The sequence below is a fragment of the Anarhichas minor genome, unplaced genomic scaffold (assembly GCF_050575085.1).
Source record: "Anarhichas minor isolate MPS153535 unplaced genomic scaffold, ASM5057508v1 ptg000030l, whole genome shotgun sequence".
Lineage (NCBI taxonomy): Eukaryota > Metazoa > Chordata > Actinopteri > Perciformes > Anarhichadidae > Anarhichas > Anarhichas minor.
In genome coordinates, this window is record NW_027466476.1 from 1,782,328 (window position 1) to 1,801,142 (window position 18,815).

Sequence of the window (18,815 nt, forward strand, 5' to 3'; positions counted from 1 at the left end):
ATTTACATCACTTTGGAAGTGCCCAGATTACCGCTATCTCCCACTCTTTAATTAATCCAGAGGTTGATGGGATTCACAACTGTGCAGTCACTTCCACATCAACTATATGAAGAAGTAAAGAAAAAAAAAAAAGTATATCCTCAAACTTTTGTCAGTTGTGTCGCTGCTTTTGAAAGTTTTCCTCAGTGTATCCCTGAGTTCCCCGTGTAGACTTCTCTCAAGCGCAATTTAAAATAAATTCAAACAGGGGAAAAAACTGTTCGTTTGGACAAAAAGTGAGCTGGTCTCGATCGGCTTCTGTGTAATTCCCAAAACCTAGCGGGTTTGCCTGCTTGCCTCTGTCACACTCAAACTCACTTAGTTACTACCCCAAGTGCGCCCATTCCGTCTGCGCTCTGGTCCCCGCGGTCCTAGCGCATACAGTACAGCAAGAGACAGAGAGAGAGGTTTCACGTGTGCTGGGGTAAACCCACCTGAAGTCACTCCACACGTCTTCATCAAACTTCATGACACAGTCCAGTAGGCTATTTTATGTATTGTTTTTTGGCCTAAATTATATGGTAAACTGCACAAAAACGAAACAAAAAAATACTTTTGTTGCAGATTTTTGCAGTACAAAAATATATGTATTTAAAATGTTGCATCTCCACATTTGTAAGAGAATGATAGTTATTTTAAGAGAAAGACTGGCAAATTCTGTAAATGCAACAACATGCAAACCCTTTAAAGAGAAAACGTTTTGGAGCAAAGAAGAAGACCATGGATATTTGTTTGATGAAATAATATGAGAATCTATAAGATTTAAATTGTTTCAATGCCATATTGCTGTTGTTTTGTTGCTGATTGATTTGAATTGGCCTTTTCCATCCAGGTTGTAGAAGACAGGAAGGTCTTGATTTCAATGTGCGCCTTCATTGGGAGAGCAAACTAAAGTCATGAATGAAGGCTGAGGGTCTCTTGTGTATTGTGTGTTTCAACAGATCAAAAGCGTTTCATTCAATCAGCGGGAAGGAGAGGAAGTAAAGACTTTTATAGATACACTTCACTAGTTTCTATATTGTTGCTGCAGAAAGAGTTACGGCAGCAGAGAACAGTTTGAACTTGAGAATAAAATGAGACTGAGGTGTCATTACTGACCATATCGTAGATGGTAACTTTGTGATTTTTTTTTTATCTGGATGAGTTAGTGTCATATTTTTCTAGCACAGAAGCAGTTGTTTTCATGTCCCCTTGAAGGTAATTGCTAACAGAAAGCTATCTATAAAACATTGCAATATATACTTTAATACAAGTCTTTCTGTGGTGATGGCCACAGTAAGAGAGCAATAAAAGTGGCCTTACCTCTGAATGCAAATTAGTTCTTGCAGTTCTAACAAGCCAAACTAAGCTGCTGAACCGTAATAAGATCTGAAGCCCCAATTCAAAGTCAACTGAGAGTGTTGTTCTTTGCTTATACCATGTGCTGTTTAAAATAGGTATAATTGAAGATCTACTGCATGTTGGTACTGTTATGCCCAATAAATCAAATATTCTGTTGAAAGAATATCTTTTTTTAAATGTGACACTTCCCCCCCTGCAAGAATCTCGCTCAGTCCAACAAATATAGAAGATCATATAAACTTCCTCGAGATCTCATTTTCGCCTGTGTGTGTGGAAAGTTCCCAAAGTATAGTACCCGACTCCATGGATTTCTGTTTTAAAAATACTTCTTGATATACGATAGGCCCGGGAGGACGGCGGCTGTAGCGTTTCAAATCTGGAGAGCATTTCATAATATGAGAAGGTGAACCAGGAAAGCTTTTGAAAATGGACTTTATGCAATTGGGCTTGACATGTGTTCACTGACATATCCAAACTGCAGGCACCTCAGTCATGCGAGCATGCTCGGCAGTATAATGGTCCACTGTGCTCTGACCCGCACAGTGGACCCCGGGTTTGTTATTCCTGTATATGATACTGTACACTGGAGCGGGCTCAGAGAGCCAGCATGATTATCGAAAGAAAGCACAAGGAGTGGATGGGCGCCTGCTCAGTAACGAAACAGAGGGCTGTTTATCCAAGCAGTTAAATAAGGCTTCAAGTACAACACCCCCCTCCAACTCCACAAGGCCCAAATCTCTCTCATCTGGAGAGCACAGTTTCCATTTCAAATGTCATGTCCCGAAACTGCACATTACATCAAATTGTACTTAATGGCATCCAGACAAACTTTAATGTCGTTCCAACATTTTCTCTCTATGCACCCCGCAGCCCCCACTCGCTCCTTATAGCCAAGCAGGCAATCTCTCCTTCTCCCTGTTCAACATCTGGACTGCATTCCAGGTGGGGAATTGAGAAAGGGGAGAATGTGAAGGAAAGGTGTAAGGCAGAGAGGCTGAAAAAGTAGGACTGAGAAAATGTCTTTGGGGAGATTTTGGTGGAAGTTACACAATCTTTTGGGATGTATGACGACAGACGATACGTGAATTTGCTGTTTGATGATAGCTCTCGGGAATCTTCCTGTTGTCCTCCAAATCACACGTTAGAGCAGACGTCTAAAAACAAGAGGGCAATCTGAGATGTGACCCAGCCAAAGTGACTGCTGAGATTGAGGCACAGCTAAGGCTAGTGTTTCTGCCAGTGGATAAACAAAAGAAAAAACTTCCATCAAGGAAGCAAACGCCGGGCCCTCCGAAAGGCACTCATGTTTCCGAGTCTTTCTTGACATCTAGTGGTGTGATCAGCAGCACACACAAGGCCCGCCCTCTCTGAGACGCTCCGTCAGTCTACCACTCAGTCCTGCGGTGAATGGTTCCAATTAACGATTTATTGCGACATTAAACCCACTTCTTCCACAGTTTATGAGGTTATCAAATCATAATGTGGTGCCATATTTCCCCGACACTACATACCGTTGTCGATCATTAAGAATTATTATCAGCAGCAGAGGCAACAGCAGTAGTGGCAACCCTAATGCCGGTCATATATAATGCAGAATATATATTGCAGCATTGGCTCTATGACAATATGTTTGTAGCCAAGTCATGTCAATAGAGCCCAATATCACAAATTTGCCCCAGGGGGCTTCACAATTTGTACAGCATACGACACCCTCTGTCCTCAGAGACCCTCGCAGCAGGTAAGGCCTAAAGAAAAACTCTGCAGTCCAGTTTTTAAATATATGCAAAGAAATTACATAATATTTTGTAAAAACCTGGAGCAATGCTGCCCTCTCTTGTTAGCAGAGTGAATTATATGAATATGGTTTATATTGATCTTTGATTCTAGGTGGAGTGCCGTTTGTTAGCATCACATTCATCATTTAGAGGTCCTAAAAGACAAGTTATAACTCACCCTGCTAATGTGCTACCTAACTGCACTCCAACTGTCAAATGTTGGCGACTTGTCAAACCGGTCTTCTAAGAACAGGGATGTGTCCCCGCACCCCGTTGATTAATGCTGTAAACTTCCACCAGCAGTCATTCCTATGCTTACTAAGTATTTAGGTCAACCAGTCTGAATGACAAATCAGCTCATGCAACGATGAACTGGGAATCTGAACAGGAAGCAGATTGACTGACAACTCCGGCTCAATAAATAGAGATATGGGTTTTTAAATCCGTGTAGTTTTTCTAATGTAGATGCCTTGCTGGCTGCTGACGTGACAATGTTCGGTTAACCAACTCTCAAACTTGAACATGCCTGCTTTTTGTTAAATTCAAAAAAGTCATTGATCGAAGCTGTGCCCAATGTTACACTGAAACATTTTTTGTCCATCGGTTCTGGAAATGTATGAGCCAACTACACGAAAACTGTGAGAAGGAGCTCTCTTTGATAATATTGTCTGTAATTTTGAACTTCTATGTAGGTATTTTAATCTTATTGGAATTGTTCCAAAGTTTCACATTCATAAATGTAAATTTGCAAGACTAACCTCATTTTAATTGAGCTACATATTAAGACAATATCTTCAGCAAAAAATGTTTGTATCAATTTAAACAATTCCATCCGGTGAAGCACCAATCCCTGGCAAAGCTGTGTTGATGATGAGGACTTAAGTCTTCCATTTTAAAATCAGTGTGATGTCCTCGCTGTTGGCTCTCATTCACATTTCCCCATCTGAAAAAATAATATAATATAGTATAGACCACTAGAGTATTGTTTTGACTCCTGCGTCATTAGCCAACTACAGCACGCCATCATTGCACTTCCAAACTCATATGCGTTAGCTCTTCTCTATGGACAGCATAATTATAAGTCCATGTAACAACAGTCTCATTTTTTGACACAACAGATGAAAAACATGGTCCGTTTAGGATTGGAATCCTAATTTTAGCTTTTATCATTAAAGTCCCCGAAGTGAAATTCTAAGAACTTCATTCTTACTCTGCAGTTTATTATAATTGTATTTATACATAAATGGATATGACAAATTAAATCCAGATAATTCACATTATATCAATTAGGCTATCAAATTCTCAGTACATACCTCTTGTTCGGTCAGCTGTTGATCATCAAATGTGTGGTGTACCTCTACACCAGCATTGCCAAAACACCAGTGACAACTGTACAACTTTTTTTTATATTAAGTTTGTTAGTCTCCTAACATTACAAGTATTATTTTGCATGCCTATTTTTTTTTTTTTTTTTTAAATCTCAAATAAGGTCACATCTTACTACACACAGTAAGACATAGGGTTAACGATTTATTGTCATGCATTGTAATTGGGCCATTTTCACAGCAGACATTTTGTCAAGTCCCAGCAGGAGCAGCACAGCTGTAACTAAAAACTTTGATAATGGCTGCACCCCACTCCAGCGCCCCGAGATCATTAATGTAATTAGTTACACCTGTGTTTTACTGCTAAGCGGCAACAAAAGGTCAGCCGTGACAAAAAAAAGTCTATTCAACTTAAAAGACAGTTAAGCGAGTCTAATATTTGCCATCCCTGTATGGCAAAGGGACAAAAATAAGTTGATAAAAATACTTAGACAGGGCAGACATCACTACAAAGTAAAGACCCATGTAAGGATGTAGGAAGACGTGTACGCTTATGATTCCAACACAGTCATCGTCACTGAAGAAGCTTTAGGTTGTGCGATTTTATTAAGTGCCACAAGTAATGCGAACATCATAGTTTATCTCTGAGTACTGCTGCAACTGGACAGGTGTAGTATCAATTATTTTCACACTAAATGTCCTGTGCAGACATTATGCATTTAAATGGTCTATATTATAGAATACAGTTCAATCACAAAAACATCAAAAATAGTTGTATATATTCAATTCATCTATAGTCCCTCATAAGCAACAAAACAAGTCAGCAAATATGTATTTTTTTCATTATTTCTACTATAAATTCTGCTTACAAATGAAATAGAAAAACTCGAGGGCTTTTGGCCTGACTCTAGCACAAAATTCACAAACTCCTTTGCATCTGTAACAACTTGGACCCTCCTTCCCTTCTCTCATACACACACACACACACACACACACACACACACACACACACACACACACACACACACACACACACACACACACACACACACACACACACACACACACACACACACACACACACACACACACACACACACACACACACACACACACACACACACACACACACACACACACACACACACACACACACACACACACACACACACGTGAAAGCATGCATCCATACACACCCACACAGCACTGTCTGTGTACAGTACATTTTTTTTTAAATGGCAAGCAGTGTAGGTGAGATTTTGGTCCCTTTGTGTCAGCAGGAGATTCAAATGATCATCCAGATCCTCAGAGAGCCAGTCCTGTTCAGTTTGTCTAAAGCGTTGGCGTTATGTAAATCTGGCCGTAGCACAATGTGATGTGGCTCGAGTCCATGGCAGCTGTGCATCATTACAGCTAAGAATAACCTAAAGAGACCGCAGAGGACGGGTCATTTGAAAAACAAAGCCCCAATGCTCATATAAGAAAAGGCAAGAAAAGTAATCATAATATTGCAAAGTATGGTTAAATGTGATCAGAAAAGAACATCCTCTGCCATTTCGTAGACTAGTGTCCACCTCCACGCCCCATCCCAAGGTCTAGAACTGAGTCAGATGGTGTGGAGCTTCAGAAGGACAAGCAGCACTCTACGTCCAGAGCGGGGCAGGTGTGGGATGGCACTTATTGGCGCGGGGACATGGTGGCTTGAGGAGGACTTTCTGGGCCTTGGTACCTCTCTTTGGCGTGCTTCTCACAGTACATCACATCTCCGACGTAAAAGTGACCTCTCATCTTGAGGTTGAGGCCGCAATCTGTGCAGGTGTAGCACTCTGTATGGCGGAAGCGGTCGTCAGCGATGCGCACGGCCAGTGTGCTGTGGGAGAGTTGAAACACACAGGACTATCAGACAACAGGGTGAAATGATTTGCCTCATTTTCAATGAAAATCAACTCGAGGGTTACAAAGATCAGCAGTGATATACGTCACAGTTCAATTTGTATCTTCAAGGAAAAGTGACAAGATGACGCCACAGCAAAAACATTAGCATGTTCATGTTATACCGACACTTTCCTATGATCAAATGTTTTGGCAATGTGGTGATACAATTCTTACAATGCAGTTTCACCTTTCTCAAACAAGTGACAATATTTGAACTCCGGCAGATAACATCTGTATCATGACACTAAAATGAAAGCAAAACATTTGATCCGCTTTAGAAATAAATCAATCGTCTTTACTTGGTAAAATAAAGCTTAGTAATAAACTCATTTGCAAACACTGAAACGTGAGTAAAATATGACCTTAAGACTTGTTCCTGTACATTCAATAATTAGATGTAATAGTCATAATAACCGGTTGTTACTTTGGGCGCGCACACACACACACACACACACACACACACACACTAGTGAACGTGTAACTGCAGGAACTTACACAATGCTGGTGCCGCATTTCTCACAGGTGTGGTTTTTTTGGACTCCTCCCACTGATGTGCTTTGTTTCGGGGTGCTTGGCGAAAGTTTCCCTGGGAACAGCCGGGCTGCCTCTGGAGTCAAAAACACACACGCACACAAACATGAACAGAGCCGCTAAGAGGGATGTTGCCACAGGCCTGCATCTCTTTCCATCGCATCAACACCTTGTTGGCCTTCACTGCCCTCTGTCAGCGGAGCTGGTTTGTGTTTCCCACTAGTCATCACAAGCTCATCACCCATGGGACACACTCCATGAAATGGCTTTCCACACATTGGTCATCATCAAGTCGTGAAAGTATGTTAGCGCTATCTGGATTTATTTGTCCCGACATTTATCAAAGCAGAGGGGTGGGAAGAGGAGGACAGATGCACTCCATGATAGGCTGTTCACAATATGAACTCTCCATCCTGCACAGGTGATGGCCATATGGCAACGATGCACTTTTAACAGAGATGATTTTAAAATGGAGAGGTGCCACCAAAACTGCAGGCGGTATAATTTTATGACGTATTTGCAAAGGGGTCATTAAGATATAGATCAGTCTAAATGTTAAGACAAGTTATGCAATCCTGCAAAGCTCCTCCATGCAAACACATCCATGTACTTGTCATCTTGTGTAGGGCCCCACTGAACACAACATTTAACTTATTCACGTATTCTTGCAGGATAAAAATGACAGAATATGCAGGAGAATATTTGCGAAAATATCGAGTATTGCACGCTAAATAGACAGCGATTCTTACTTCTTTCATTTGTGCACATTTGTTTGTAACGTCAAGTGCTTCTAACCTTTCTCGTCAGCCTCCAGGACCTCTTGCAGCATTTTAAAGGTGTTGGACTGACGAGGCGCCGTGCGGGACTCCTTATTCTCCTGAATCATCTTGTACACCTCCGACTCCGTGTCGAACTTCTGCATGGTAAAGTCGGAGCTTGAACTGCTGTAGAAGGAATAAATAAAAACGTAAATCACTGGCTGCAGGTTATCACGTTCACTAAAGTCATACCTCGACATCTTGGTGACGTGTTCAGCAGAAAATGTACATTTATGAAATACTCTGTAGTCTAGTCTCACTGAATCCAGAGGAAATGAAGAAAGAGGCAGCAGCTGGTTTTGAGAGGTTGACCTCCGCGCATTAAGTCTAGATTGCACATTACAGGCAAGAGGCCAAACGGTGTCCAACCGTACATCGTTCTCCCAACAGAACCCCGTCAAGAGGCACCGTTCCACTGAGAGTGGAAGCTACATAGAATGTGTGAAATCTTTGCAATAGAAGAGCAGTTCAATCAGTTCAGCAACCATCATTGTGTAAATGAATTAGAAAGTCCTACTGTATGCCTGACACAAGGCGTGATGGAGAATAACAGACATTAGCTTCTTCAACCTCTGTTCAAGAAACGCATGCATTCAAATCCGGACTGACTGATTCATTAGTAAAAAAACAAACACAAAGACACAAAGCATGTTCTCATGTCAGTGTATTTGTTTGGAGGGAGCCGGCGAGTGTTTGCTGTCAGCAGGAACCGGTTGGTAGACTAGCCGAGCCAGGCGTGGTTTGATGCCTGCCACCTGTAGCCAACTTGTCAGCCAGAGTCAGTCAACTTAACCTGACCGACTCTCTCTCCTGTTGACACAGACAACGCATCTGCCCAAATATTTACTCTTTAACGGACACCTCTGCTGTGAAGAATGTGCTCAGAGACAATAACCTCAACCTCCATCATGGAAACTGTGTTATTGTGACTCAGTATGTAAACCTTTTGGAATCACTGCACTACGAGCTATATTGTTGTACAATGACAAAATCAAGTAGCTTGACAGTGACGGATGTGCAACAAACAAGCTGTGTTAACCCTCTACTGTTGTTCACTGGATCTGAAATAAGTATATAAGCTTTAGTTTGGGCGAACAGGGTAGTGCTTTTTTTTTTTTTTACACTATCGACAACTATACTGGAATAAGTCATTTGACAAATCAACAAGTCGCATCACATTTGGTTGTAACGCCTTTGACGTCTATGGTATTTATGAACCGCAGACATCAGCAAATACTTGGCATCTTCTCTGGTGATACTCTGCCAGGTTTGTGCTGCTGCAATCTTCACTTCCCTCTTGTTTCAGGCTTTTGACTTCAGTCTGTCAAACACATGCTCAGTTGGATTAAGGTCAGATGACAGACTTGGCCAGTCAAGAACATTTAACTGGCCAGAGAAAAAGAAACTCCCTGGATGCTTTGGTTTGATGTTTAGGATCACTGTCCTGCTGCATTGTCCTATCTAATTGGGGACTATGCACGAAAAGGGACGCTTACAGCTGAAAGTCAGCACTTTGACCTCATAGTGAAAGGTCTTATTTTAATAGAACATAAATAAAACAGTGTGAAAAAAAACAGTCACTGTCCATATAATTATGGACCTCTCTTGTACATGTTACATAGAAAACAACATCTCACATGTTCACAGTGGTTCTTAAGCTTCATGCTTGGCTGTGTACATGTATTCTTCCTGCCTGCATTTCAGCTTCTTACCGCTAAAGGAACATAGCTGAAAGGGGAGATGGCAAACAGACAAACATGTGACCGAGGCAAACGCTCAGACCCTTCGTCTTAATCACAGAACATGGTTCAAATTGAAAACAGACCTCTAAAGCACACCCTCCAAGTTCTCCACATGCTCAGCAGCTCCACCCTCAGCAATCCATTTCCCCTCACCATCCCTTTAAAAAAAAAATTCTCATTCTCAAAGTAAATGGGAAGTCGAGGTCAAATGGCAGGAAAACAATCAACAGAGGTGAGGGTGAGAGGGGACAGCGTGCATCTGAACAAGCAGTCGGGTGCACAAGGATTTGCAGTGGAAGCATTTTCTAAAAGTATCATGTATCAGTAGGTCATCTGAGAATTGTGCGTTCAAATGATGTAACATCTACACAATGTAGATGAATGTGTTGCTGGTTTCCATGCACAGAGCTGCAATGATAAAGATGTAGTCACAGCACATGAGCGTAGCCAAAACATACAACATCACAACCACAACCAAATTCCAACCACATTTCTCAAACAGTCTTACTTGCAGTACAACATCTAAACCACAGACGGTACATCCTGACAAAAGAAATCCAAATGACAAAACTCGAAATGACAAGACTCACCTCAAACCGAAAGAAAGAGGCAACAAAGACAGTAACTGTCCCTGTATTTCAATGATGTAGCAACTCGGAACATACACGAGAAAAAACAATATTAGATGCCTAACACACACACCTCTATCTTAACCAGACGACAGAAAAACAGGATTCTAACTGAAAGGTGTGCCTCTGGGTTGAAACTCATTGGACATGCGACATGGAGGGGTGGGTAAATGGGTGTCACTGAGTCTGTGATTGGCTGAGGAGGAGCTGGGAGAGGCTTGGTGTGCAGGCCGGGGGCTCCAGACTGGGGGGCCAATCGGGGGGAGAAGTAAAAAATCTGACTTTTTAGGGAATATGGGGTGTTTGGACTATGACTGCAGTCGCTGACACGTCATATCACTAGCTGTGGTTACCCAAGGGGGAACTGGGTCCAAAGTCAACCATCCCTCACTGTGAAAACACAGGCACCAGGCTCTCCAGCAGAGGGAGTGGACCACAGAGGAGTGTGTGTGTGAGACTAAAAGAAGATTTTCATTTCTGCCGAGACAAAAAGCTTTGGTGAGTGTGAGTGAATCCAAAAAATGTTCAGAGGGCAGCACCTGCACGCTATGAACTGTCAAATTACAGCTGCATCACCTCATCAGAGGGGGCAAAGCAGGAAAAAGCAAACTGTAGTGCAGGTGGTGGACACAATATAGTGTTTCCCAAAGGCTGAAAGTTCATTTGTTGTTGTTGACTCAGAGTGCAGCTGCAAACAGCTCGAAGCACCAACGGTCAGCTGCAACACAGCAGTGATTTCAAAAGCTGACTCACAATTGTGCACCAAATGTGTCGACAGACTAATCCATCCATTTGCACTTTCAACCGAGTTTCCACACAGACCTTTTGAAAGGAAGAAAAATAATTACAAATATAGAAAGGAATGTTTCCAGAAGAGGTTTGCTACCAGCTGAATTCCAAATATGGGTAAAACTGCAATAACCTCATGTAATCCAACACAATATCCCTGCAAAAAAAATACTTTTATCAGGCTTACGGTGACCATTTTATGTTGAAACAGTGAGAGCGGTTGACCCAACCATACTGTAGGTGTATGTAGATACCATTGTGTTAGACGAGATTACACTCTTCCATAAAACAATTCAGAAGTAAATACAGCCTCAAACATTAACTAAATGCATTTTCCTTACAAAGGCAGTTATTACTGCTAGCGCTAGCTCATCGTGAAAGCTTCTCTTATTGTTTTTTTCCTTTGTGTATGAAATGACTATTGGCAAGAAACAGGAAATTTGTAGGCTTGAATCTGTGGGTGTAAACCCTGGTGGCCTATAGATGGCACTGAATGACTGCCTGTACAATGTACACACTGTTAGATAGGACACCATCCTGCTACTGCAAATATGTGGAAGCTTTACACTTCTGACGAGTGACTATAGTTTTATGGGCTAAAATGAAGACAAATATATAAGTAGCTCTGCATGTTGTGTATTCTGTGGACTGTAGAAACATCTGGTTGTTTGTATTCAAGCATATAATTAAAGTACAATGTGTCTTTTTCCCCCCCCACTATTCCAATAGTTGCAGTACAAGCGATGACTGATTTGGAATAGCTACTGTATATCTGGTGAGATTTGCAATATCATATTTCCACTTTATGATTCACTGCAACCAAAGATGAAACTTAAAGATTAGAGGCGTTCATCCATAGCAGACTGCAGTCACTTTTGCGGTGTTGTCGTCATGTTTTATTGGTGTAAAATTGGGAGTGGTCTTTACCTGCGCCGAGGGGACATGGGTACGTCCCGATCAATGGGGCTGTGGGGCGAGTAGCGTCCTGGCGGGGTCGGGGTTCTGCTGGACACAGAATTATTCCTGTAGTCGGAAGAGGAGAACTCCTGTGGAGGAAGAGGAAAGCGTCAACGAAAGAAAGATTGTGAGTGAGCATGAAAGCCAACAGACATGCAGCAGCTGAAATCAAGTTTGCACCTCAGAGTTGAGGAATCAATTGATGATGACCATGATGCAATGGTACTGTAAAATAAAAGTTACAATAAGAGCTAAGAGTATGTTCAGTGGAGAGGCAGGAATTCACCAGCAGTATATCTGAATCGCTGCTCCTCCAAGCAGCATATTGGCACTGAACAAATGTAGCGTCCTCGTTTCAGTAAGCGCTAAATCTGAGGGGATTAAAACAAATTCCGACACACTATGGCGGCGGATATATTCTGTCAGGATCAAAACAAGAGAGATTTATCAGTAGACTAAAACCAGCTCCAGATAAAGAAACACTACATACAAAACACCACGGATCCTTTTTACTTCATCGTCAGATGACTTGACTGAAACCTGGAGAAGTTCTTTCAGCGTAGAATAAACAATAGACTGTCATCGTTTGATTGTATGTGATGCCCCGTGCTCTCAAAGTTCCTATTGCATGAGTCACGCCCCAGCATTCCTCTACTGCAGTCTGATCAGTCTCAACAGTCACAGCGACCCACATCATTTTTATTTATTTATTTTTTTTCTTCTTGATTACCATTTATATCAGAGCTGTGCTTCAGCCCCTCAGCTGATAGATTGTGTGGCAACAGATGTTTGGCTCTGACTCCAGAGTTGGTCTGATGGGAAAGACAGAGCCAGCATGTACTTCAATGGCTTCCAGATGCTGTGCAAATCGCATAATTATTCATGATAGTTATAAACAGTGTCCATCACCACGAAATGAGGGGAGACATTCCACACAGCCAGAAGCTCTTTAAGCCAAACTGAACACTCACAGTACAAACAATAGTGTAATTCAGGAAGGAAAGTCTTAGTTATTAAGGGAGTGTTTGACTCTTGACAGAAGAGGGCGCTGCACACCTATTGTACACAAGAAGCTCATAAACTAAGGTCTCAGCATATGTGCCATTGATATTTTTTTATTGGAGCCGTTCTTAGCAGAATCCAAAGGCAGAATACACAGTTACAACACTGCGGGCAAAGGTTGACCTATTAAATTACATCATAAGAGTGCAGGAGTGAGCAGCTAGTGAAAGTGACCTCAGGCACATGTTCACACTAAACACTCAGCACACCTGGACTAAGTCTGCACAGCACATAACTCAACCCAGACACTTTTACTGTCAGGAATTCCAACAAACTAATCGTTTTAAACCACAACACTGTCTGGCATCTAATCGTGTCCACCTGTAATACTGACCACTTACTGATCCCAGAAGGCATACCCATGCACTGCTGCAACATTCAATCTAACAAAATAACACATTCACAACTCCCAGTTTGCTGGGAAACAAAGCTCTTAGTTTATTTCAGGTCTGTGCATACAGTCCAGGAAAACATTGAGTTTGAATCAAGCAGCCCACGGACAGCTCAAGGAGTACCGATTTCACAATTGGGCGCACTGAGTTTTTCTCCCTCAACCGTCAGCTGGCATCGGTGTTACGCAGGCTCCATCCAAGGGAGAAGCGTCTCCACCCAGGTCTTTCAACTGCTACATGTCTGAGACTCAAGTTTGAGGTGATGCTGGAGCTCCACGCAGACACAGTGGCACTGATTGAGTCAAAGATTTGCATCTCCAATGCAAGCACCCGCTTCCAATTCAGAAACTCTTTGAACAATGTCTCTGTTCTCAATCGAGTCCAATTTTCCTCTTCTTTTTCCTTAGTGAGTGGGCAGATTAGTGGTGCGTGCCAGGAAGCCTTTACCAGAAATGATCATTGGGACGTCTGCCTGTGATTCCTCCCAGGATAAACCCAGTATAATAACCACAGGCTCATAAGATCACATATTCTTTATCATCAGAGTACAAGAGTAGAGAGACCCATGTCCTCTCCTGCTGTGAACCAATCTCACGGGCATATACCTGATAGACATACATGCTTTAGGTATTATTTCAGGAAGACCTAGTGAAGCCACATAGATGAATCCACAGTAATGCAAACCAAGCCTTTGTTATACAAGTGTCCGGCTACTGAATGTAGATCTTCATGCTCTCCAACAGCAGAAGAATTACCGATAGAATCACAACTCTGATCTACGAGACTCAAGAGGAATGCAATGAAGTAAAGAAAAACAAAAGGGAGGAGGGAGAGAGAAGAAACAAGCGCTCCACTGTGACAGCAAGAATGCAGCTGTGATTGAGCTCGACCTTAGTAAGTTAAAAAAAAAAAAACGTCAGCACCACCAGAGCAGTTCCTCCATCACCATCATCCACTCTACAGTCTCCGATGCCAGCCTTTTATAGCAGTAACAGGTCATGCTGGTGATGGCCTTAAACAGGGCTCCCTAAAACATCTTTGTTCTAAAATCATCACTGCTCCATTGGAAGCCATCGGACCATTACACACAGCTGATCTCAGAGCTACAACGCAGAATACACTTGGTTAACTGCACCACGTCTCATCCATAAACAAACTTGGAGGGTAGCACACAGGATCATTAGGGCAAGTCAATGGTATGCTGGTCTTGAGCTGCATAAACAATAACATATCCAACCTAAAAGTCTGTCCCTTTAAGTGTTGCACTTTTGTGAGTAAATTTGTGAATTCATGCATGTTGACACTCAATCAGCTTCTTGTTATGAGCAATAGGGTATAATAATAGACGCACTATTTTCTGCCAAAGCTAGAACAGTTTGGACTATTTAACATGAGCTCTGTATGTTTTTGTCCGAGCTTTTTTCACTGTGGATGAGGTTCAGTTGGAAAAAGGTGATGCCACCTGTCATTTCAGAGCACCAATTAGGATTTAGCAACATTTGAATCCAGATCTGATGACAATATTTGGTTGTTTGCCAATGTTGTTCATCAAATCTGATCAAATCAAACCCACACAGTCCTGATGAAGCAGATTAGCTGAGTTTTTTTTAGTGTTAAACTCGTAATAAATAATACCAACGGATTTTCTTTTCCAAACTTTAACTTTGATTAATGCTTGTTTAGTGAGATAAATGCTTCAAGTTTTCAGAGGCTTTAATGTTGAAATATCCATCTTTCTGTGGCAAGACATCTGCAGCAAAGATGGCAGAAGAGTTGTGGAAAGCTGTGTTGAAACCTGCTGTTTATTTGAATTATCCATCTATCCGTTGCGTATAACTGCTTTATTCCTGGAAGGGGCGAGGGGGCTGGAACCTATCCCAGCATGCATTGGGAGAGAAACAGGGTACGCCATGGCTGTATAAAGAGAACTGGATACAGTGTTCATTCCTATGAAAGTTGCTCAGTGGCCCATGAAACCAAAATGACTTGGCTGAATTATAAAATTACCCAGATCTTTCCCAAAGCTTCCACATCTATGAGTCCATAGAGCAAGCGCACTAGCGTTTCCTTTAACCCCGCCTCCCAGCTGCTCGGTCTTAGGCTCCTTCACATGAACAGAGGGAAGAGAATAACTCTGGATTTTGGCTATTAGTGCATTTTACAACTTGTAGGACCTAATGATTTAAATAAAGGCTTTTAATTATTTGTTCTGGGAAATTTTTCTGACTCGTGTTTCAGACGTCTGTTTTTTTAATTTATGTGAAAAAGTTTGAACTCAAGTTTGAACTCAATGGCATCATGTGAAGGACATGAAAGGTGTAATTTCACAGTTCCCCTACAGAAATTGGCTTCAAATTCCTACACTATTGGGTGCTTGAGATCAATGTCAAACTGTGACAATCAGATTCAGTTTGGTTTCTACATATGAAAATCCAAACGTGTATTTCTTTTTGTATTGTCAACCAAGACAGGTGTGACCGGACAAGTCATAGCAAGAAACATTTCTTAAACAAGAAATAAAGGGAGTGTCCAATCACATTAATTGTGTCAATTTGTTTGATTTACATCACTTTAACAATCTGTGTTTATCAGTGGTTTAGTATACATGTATTATATTATGTGTTTTTATAACCAATTTTTAAAAATGTTCTCCGTTGCTCTAAAAAGCATTTGTGGATGACTGATCCTAAATATCAGGATATGATTTAAGTAAATGACTGATCAAGTGTGACTGGCTTAAGTGCAGGAAAAAAGCTCGGTATTGGAGGGAAAATGGCGGTTAAACTGTCAAAAACGCAAGCCAATCACTCCATCACAGGAACAAGCCTCTGGTTCATTGGCCACTTCAAGACACAAACAAACAAGAGATGGTGAAGAGAAGTGAGGGCAGCTGTTTCATATCAAGGCCCATGTGAGATGTTGGGGACAGTGCCAGTGGAGGAGCCTTCAGTCTGGCTCCAAGCAAGCCACTCTGCATCATCGTCATTACCACCCTGCATCTTCAATTACAGGGCCAGCAGCGCACAGGGCCGATTGCCTTGGGGAGCCTTTATTTTGGGAAGCTTAATGCCGCTGTAAGAAAGTGCCATAACTGCTCATTCACCGTCTCCACCACAGACATGACTGCTGCACTACAATGAGGCGGGGGACAGCAGACATCCTGGGCTGGGTATTAATCAGGGCTGTGTACAGTGTTTCCTATCCAGCAGTGTGCATTGGTGGAGGTCCTGAGCGAAGACCCGAGGCTGACTGTAACCTACTCGTTATCCACTGTCACTGATGGACCCTGCCTTGTAATTAAGTCTAAGTGATGGTGCATCACTGTGTCCATGTTCTGTAACAAATAAAACATGATTGTTTTGTATCAAAAATCATGTCATTAACATTCTTCAGCTTTTTTTATTGCCTCATTGCAGCTGCTTTACATAAGGCCTCAGACTAAATAATGATAAGACAACAAGTGGACTTCGTACAACTCTTATAGAGGCTGCTACAAGTCATGACCCCTTTCCTCCATTTGTGCGTGTTTTCAAGTCCAACATTTAATATACGTAGGATGTATATAGACGATCTAGTTTTCTAACCTTAGGGCATGCTTAGTTTACCTTTTTTTCAAAATAGGGATGCAATATACTCCTCATATACAGTACCCAGTCCATACAGCACATGGAGTAAGCTTTAGAAGTCAAGCTCAATCTTCTCAATCCTCTATAATGCATCATACATAGAAAGGCTTGGCCCTGGCTTACACTGCAGCGTTCAATAACATGGAATAAAATGACAGATCTTCGTGATGCCAGTGCTAATACCTCCCCCTCTCTCCATTCGTTCGCCATGGCCACACACCATCAGACCGCTCCAGATATAAACCATATGTACAAGATTAGAGGCCAAATGAGCAGCAGAGAGAGATGAAGACAGCAGGATGACTGCGACCGAGTATACAGTAATTCGCTCTGAAAACTAAATGCAAACACACATTGAAGAGTTTACAAGTGGAAGCGAGAGGGAACTATATGGCAAAAACAATATCGGGTCAAAGTTTTTCTGAACTGTAATGTCCACGATTCCTGCAGCTCAGCACATGATAAATATGGATGAACCTGATTGTGTGTGAATTTTAATGGCACAGTAAGTACGGTGAGATTTCTGAGAGAAGCCAAAGCCGTCTCATGTGATCATAGTGTAGGTGGTCTGAGGGAGGCGCGCTCTCTCTCTCACACACACACACACACACACACACACACTATGAGGAACGAATAAGAGTCTGAGCGTTTATTTATCCACAAAGGGTGCTACAAGCAACACATTTTTCATCCCCATTAAATTCTCCACAAGGCTCCAACCGGAGCAGCATATCAAGCTCATTAGACATCTGGAGTTCATTAGGGTTGGACTGAAATTGCTGTACTTTTCATTTATAGTCACCAGGATGCTTCTTCTCAGTTAAATATTAAGCAAAAAGGTTTGCAACATTCAAAAGAAGCTGAGAGGTGTGCTGATCAAAACAGTCATAAGTTAGGAGGTCAAGATACGACGCCACTTTTAAAACAGGACGTCAGTGACAATCCCTCCATAAAAGGTGATTGAGCTCTAATGGTTAATGAGTCTGACGGCATGACAACTGCAGTAATTAGACAGAAACCACCTGGTATGTCTCACTCTGGTTTCAGAAGTACAGTAATTCTACTGTGTAACATAGTGCTAGGACTTATAATGCAATGATGGAGTGCAGCCTAGTACTCATTTCAACAGGAATTTCAGTGAATGGCTAAAACATCAATCTAAAATGTCAGCAATACATGCATTTATCTCAGTGTAGCAGAATTATTCTTCAGTGTCATTTTACCAGCTTAACAACTATGATTTATGACCAACATGCAGCGATAGAAGCCATTCCCCTAAAATGTAGGTGTTGTCCTGTGTATAACAAAGGGGATATACAGTTTGCTGACATGTCTATTTTTACTGGCATGAACACACTGACGGGCAGTTATACATGTCGTTTCCGTGACAACTTTTGGAATGTTGACATACCGTTTAACCACCTTCGTAAATGGCACAAACTAGTAAAAAGGTCCATCTCTCCCGGCCAACATTTCCCCATAAAACTTGCAGGGTTTAGAGTCCCCCATGAGTGCACACGGGCCTGAAAAAGCTCAGGGAATCAAAAGTGCCCCAGTTTGCTTTTCCACTCCAGGGGAAAGAAAAACAGGGCGAGCTGATCAATTAGTGGGGTTGAGGAGAGGCATGCCGCCCGTGCAGTGGCCACAATGGACCCCAAGCTTAACGGCTACGAGTCCATGTGAAAAGGCCTCGCACTGTCCAGTCACAGAGCTCACTGTGCAGAGGGGAAGAAGAAGAAAACATCGCTCTACTGTGACCACGGCCAGCGCCGCTCCCCTGACACTGGCTTGGCACAGCACCGGCCTGCCAAACCAAACAACAGCCCGACTCATGTCAGACATGGAATGGTACAT

The 18,815-nt window shown here is 42.1% G+C and overlaps 1 protein-coding gene across 1 annotated transcript; it reads right to left on the reverse strand.

The window, feature by feature from the left end:
- Positions 1-4,619: 4,619 nt before the first annotated feature.
- pdlim2 (PDZ and LIM domain 2 (mystique)) lies at positions 4,620-18,815 on the reverse strand. Its single transcript, XM_076104978.1, has 5 exons — positions 18,714-18,815; positions 11,852-11,970; positions 7,742-7,890; positions 6,911-7,022; positions 4,620-6,350 (listed from the first exon to the last, which is right to left on the reverse strand). The coding sequence occupies exons 1-5, from the start codon at positions 18,813-18,815 to the stop codon at positions 6,158-6,160; spliced, it is 675 nt and encodes a 224-aa protein (XP_075961093.1). The 3' UTR covers positions 4,620-6,157.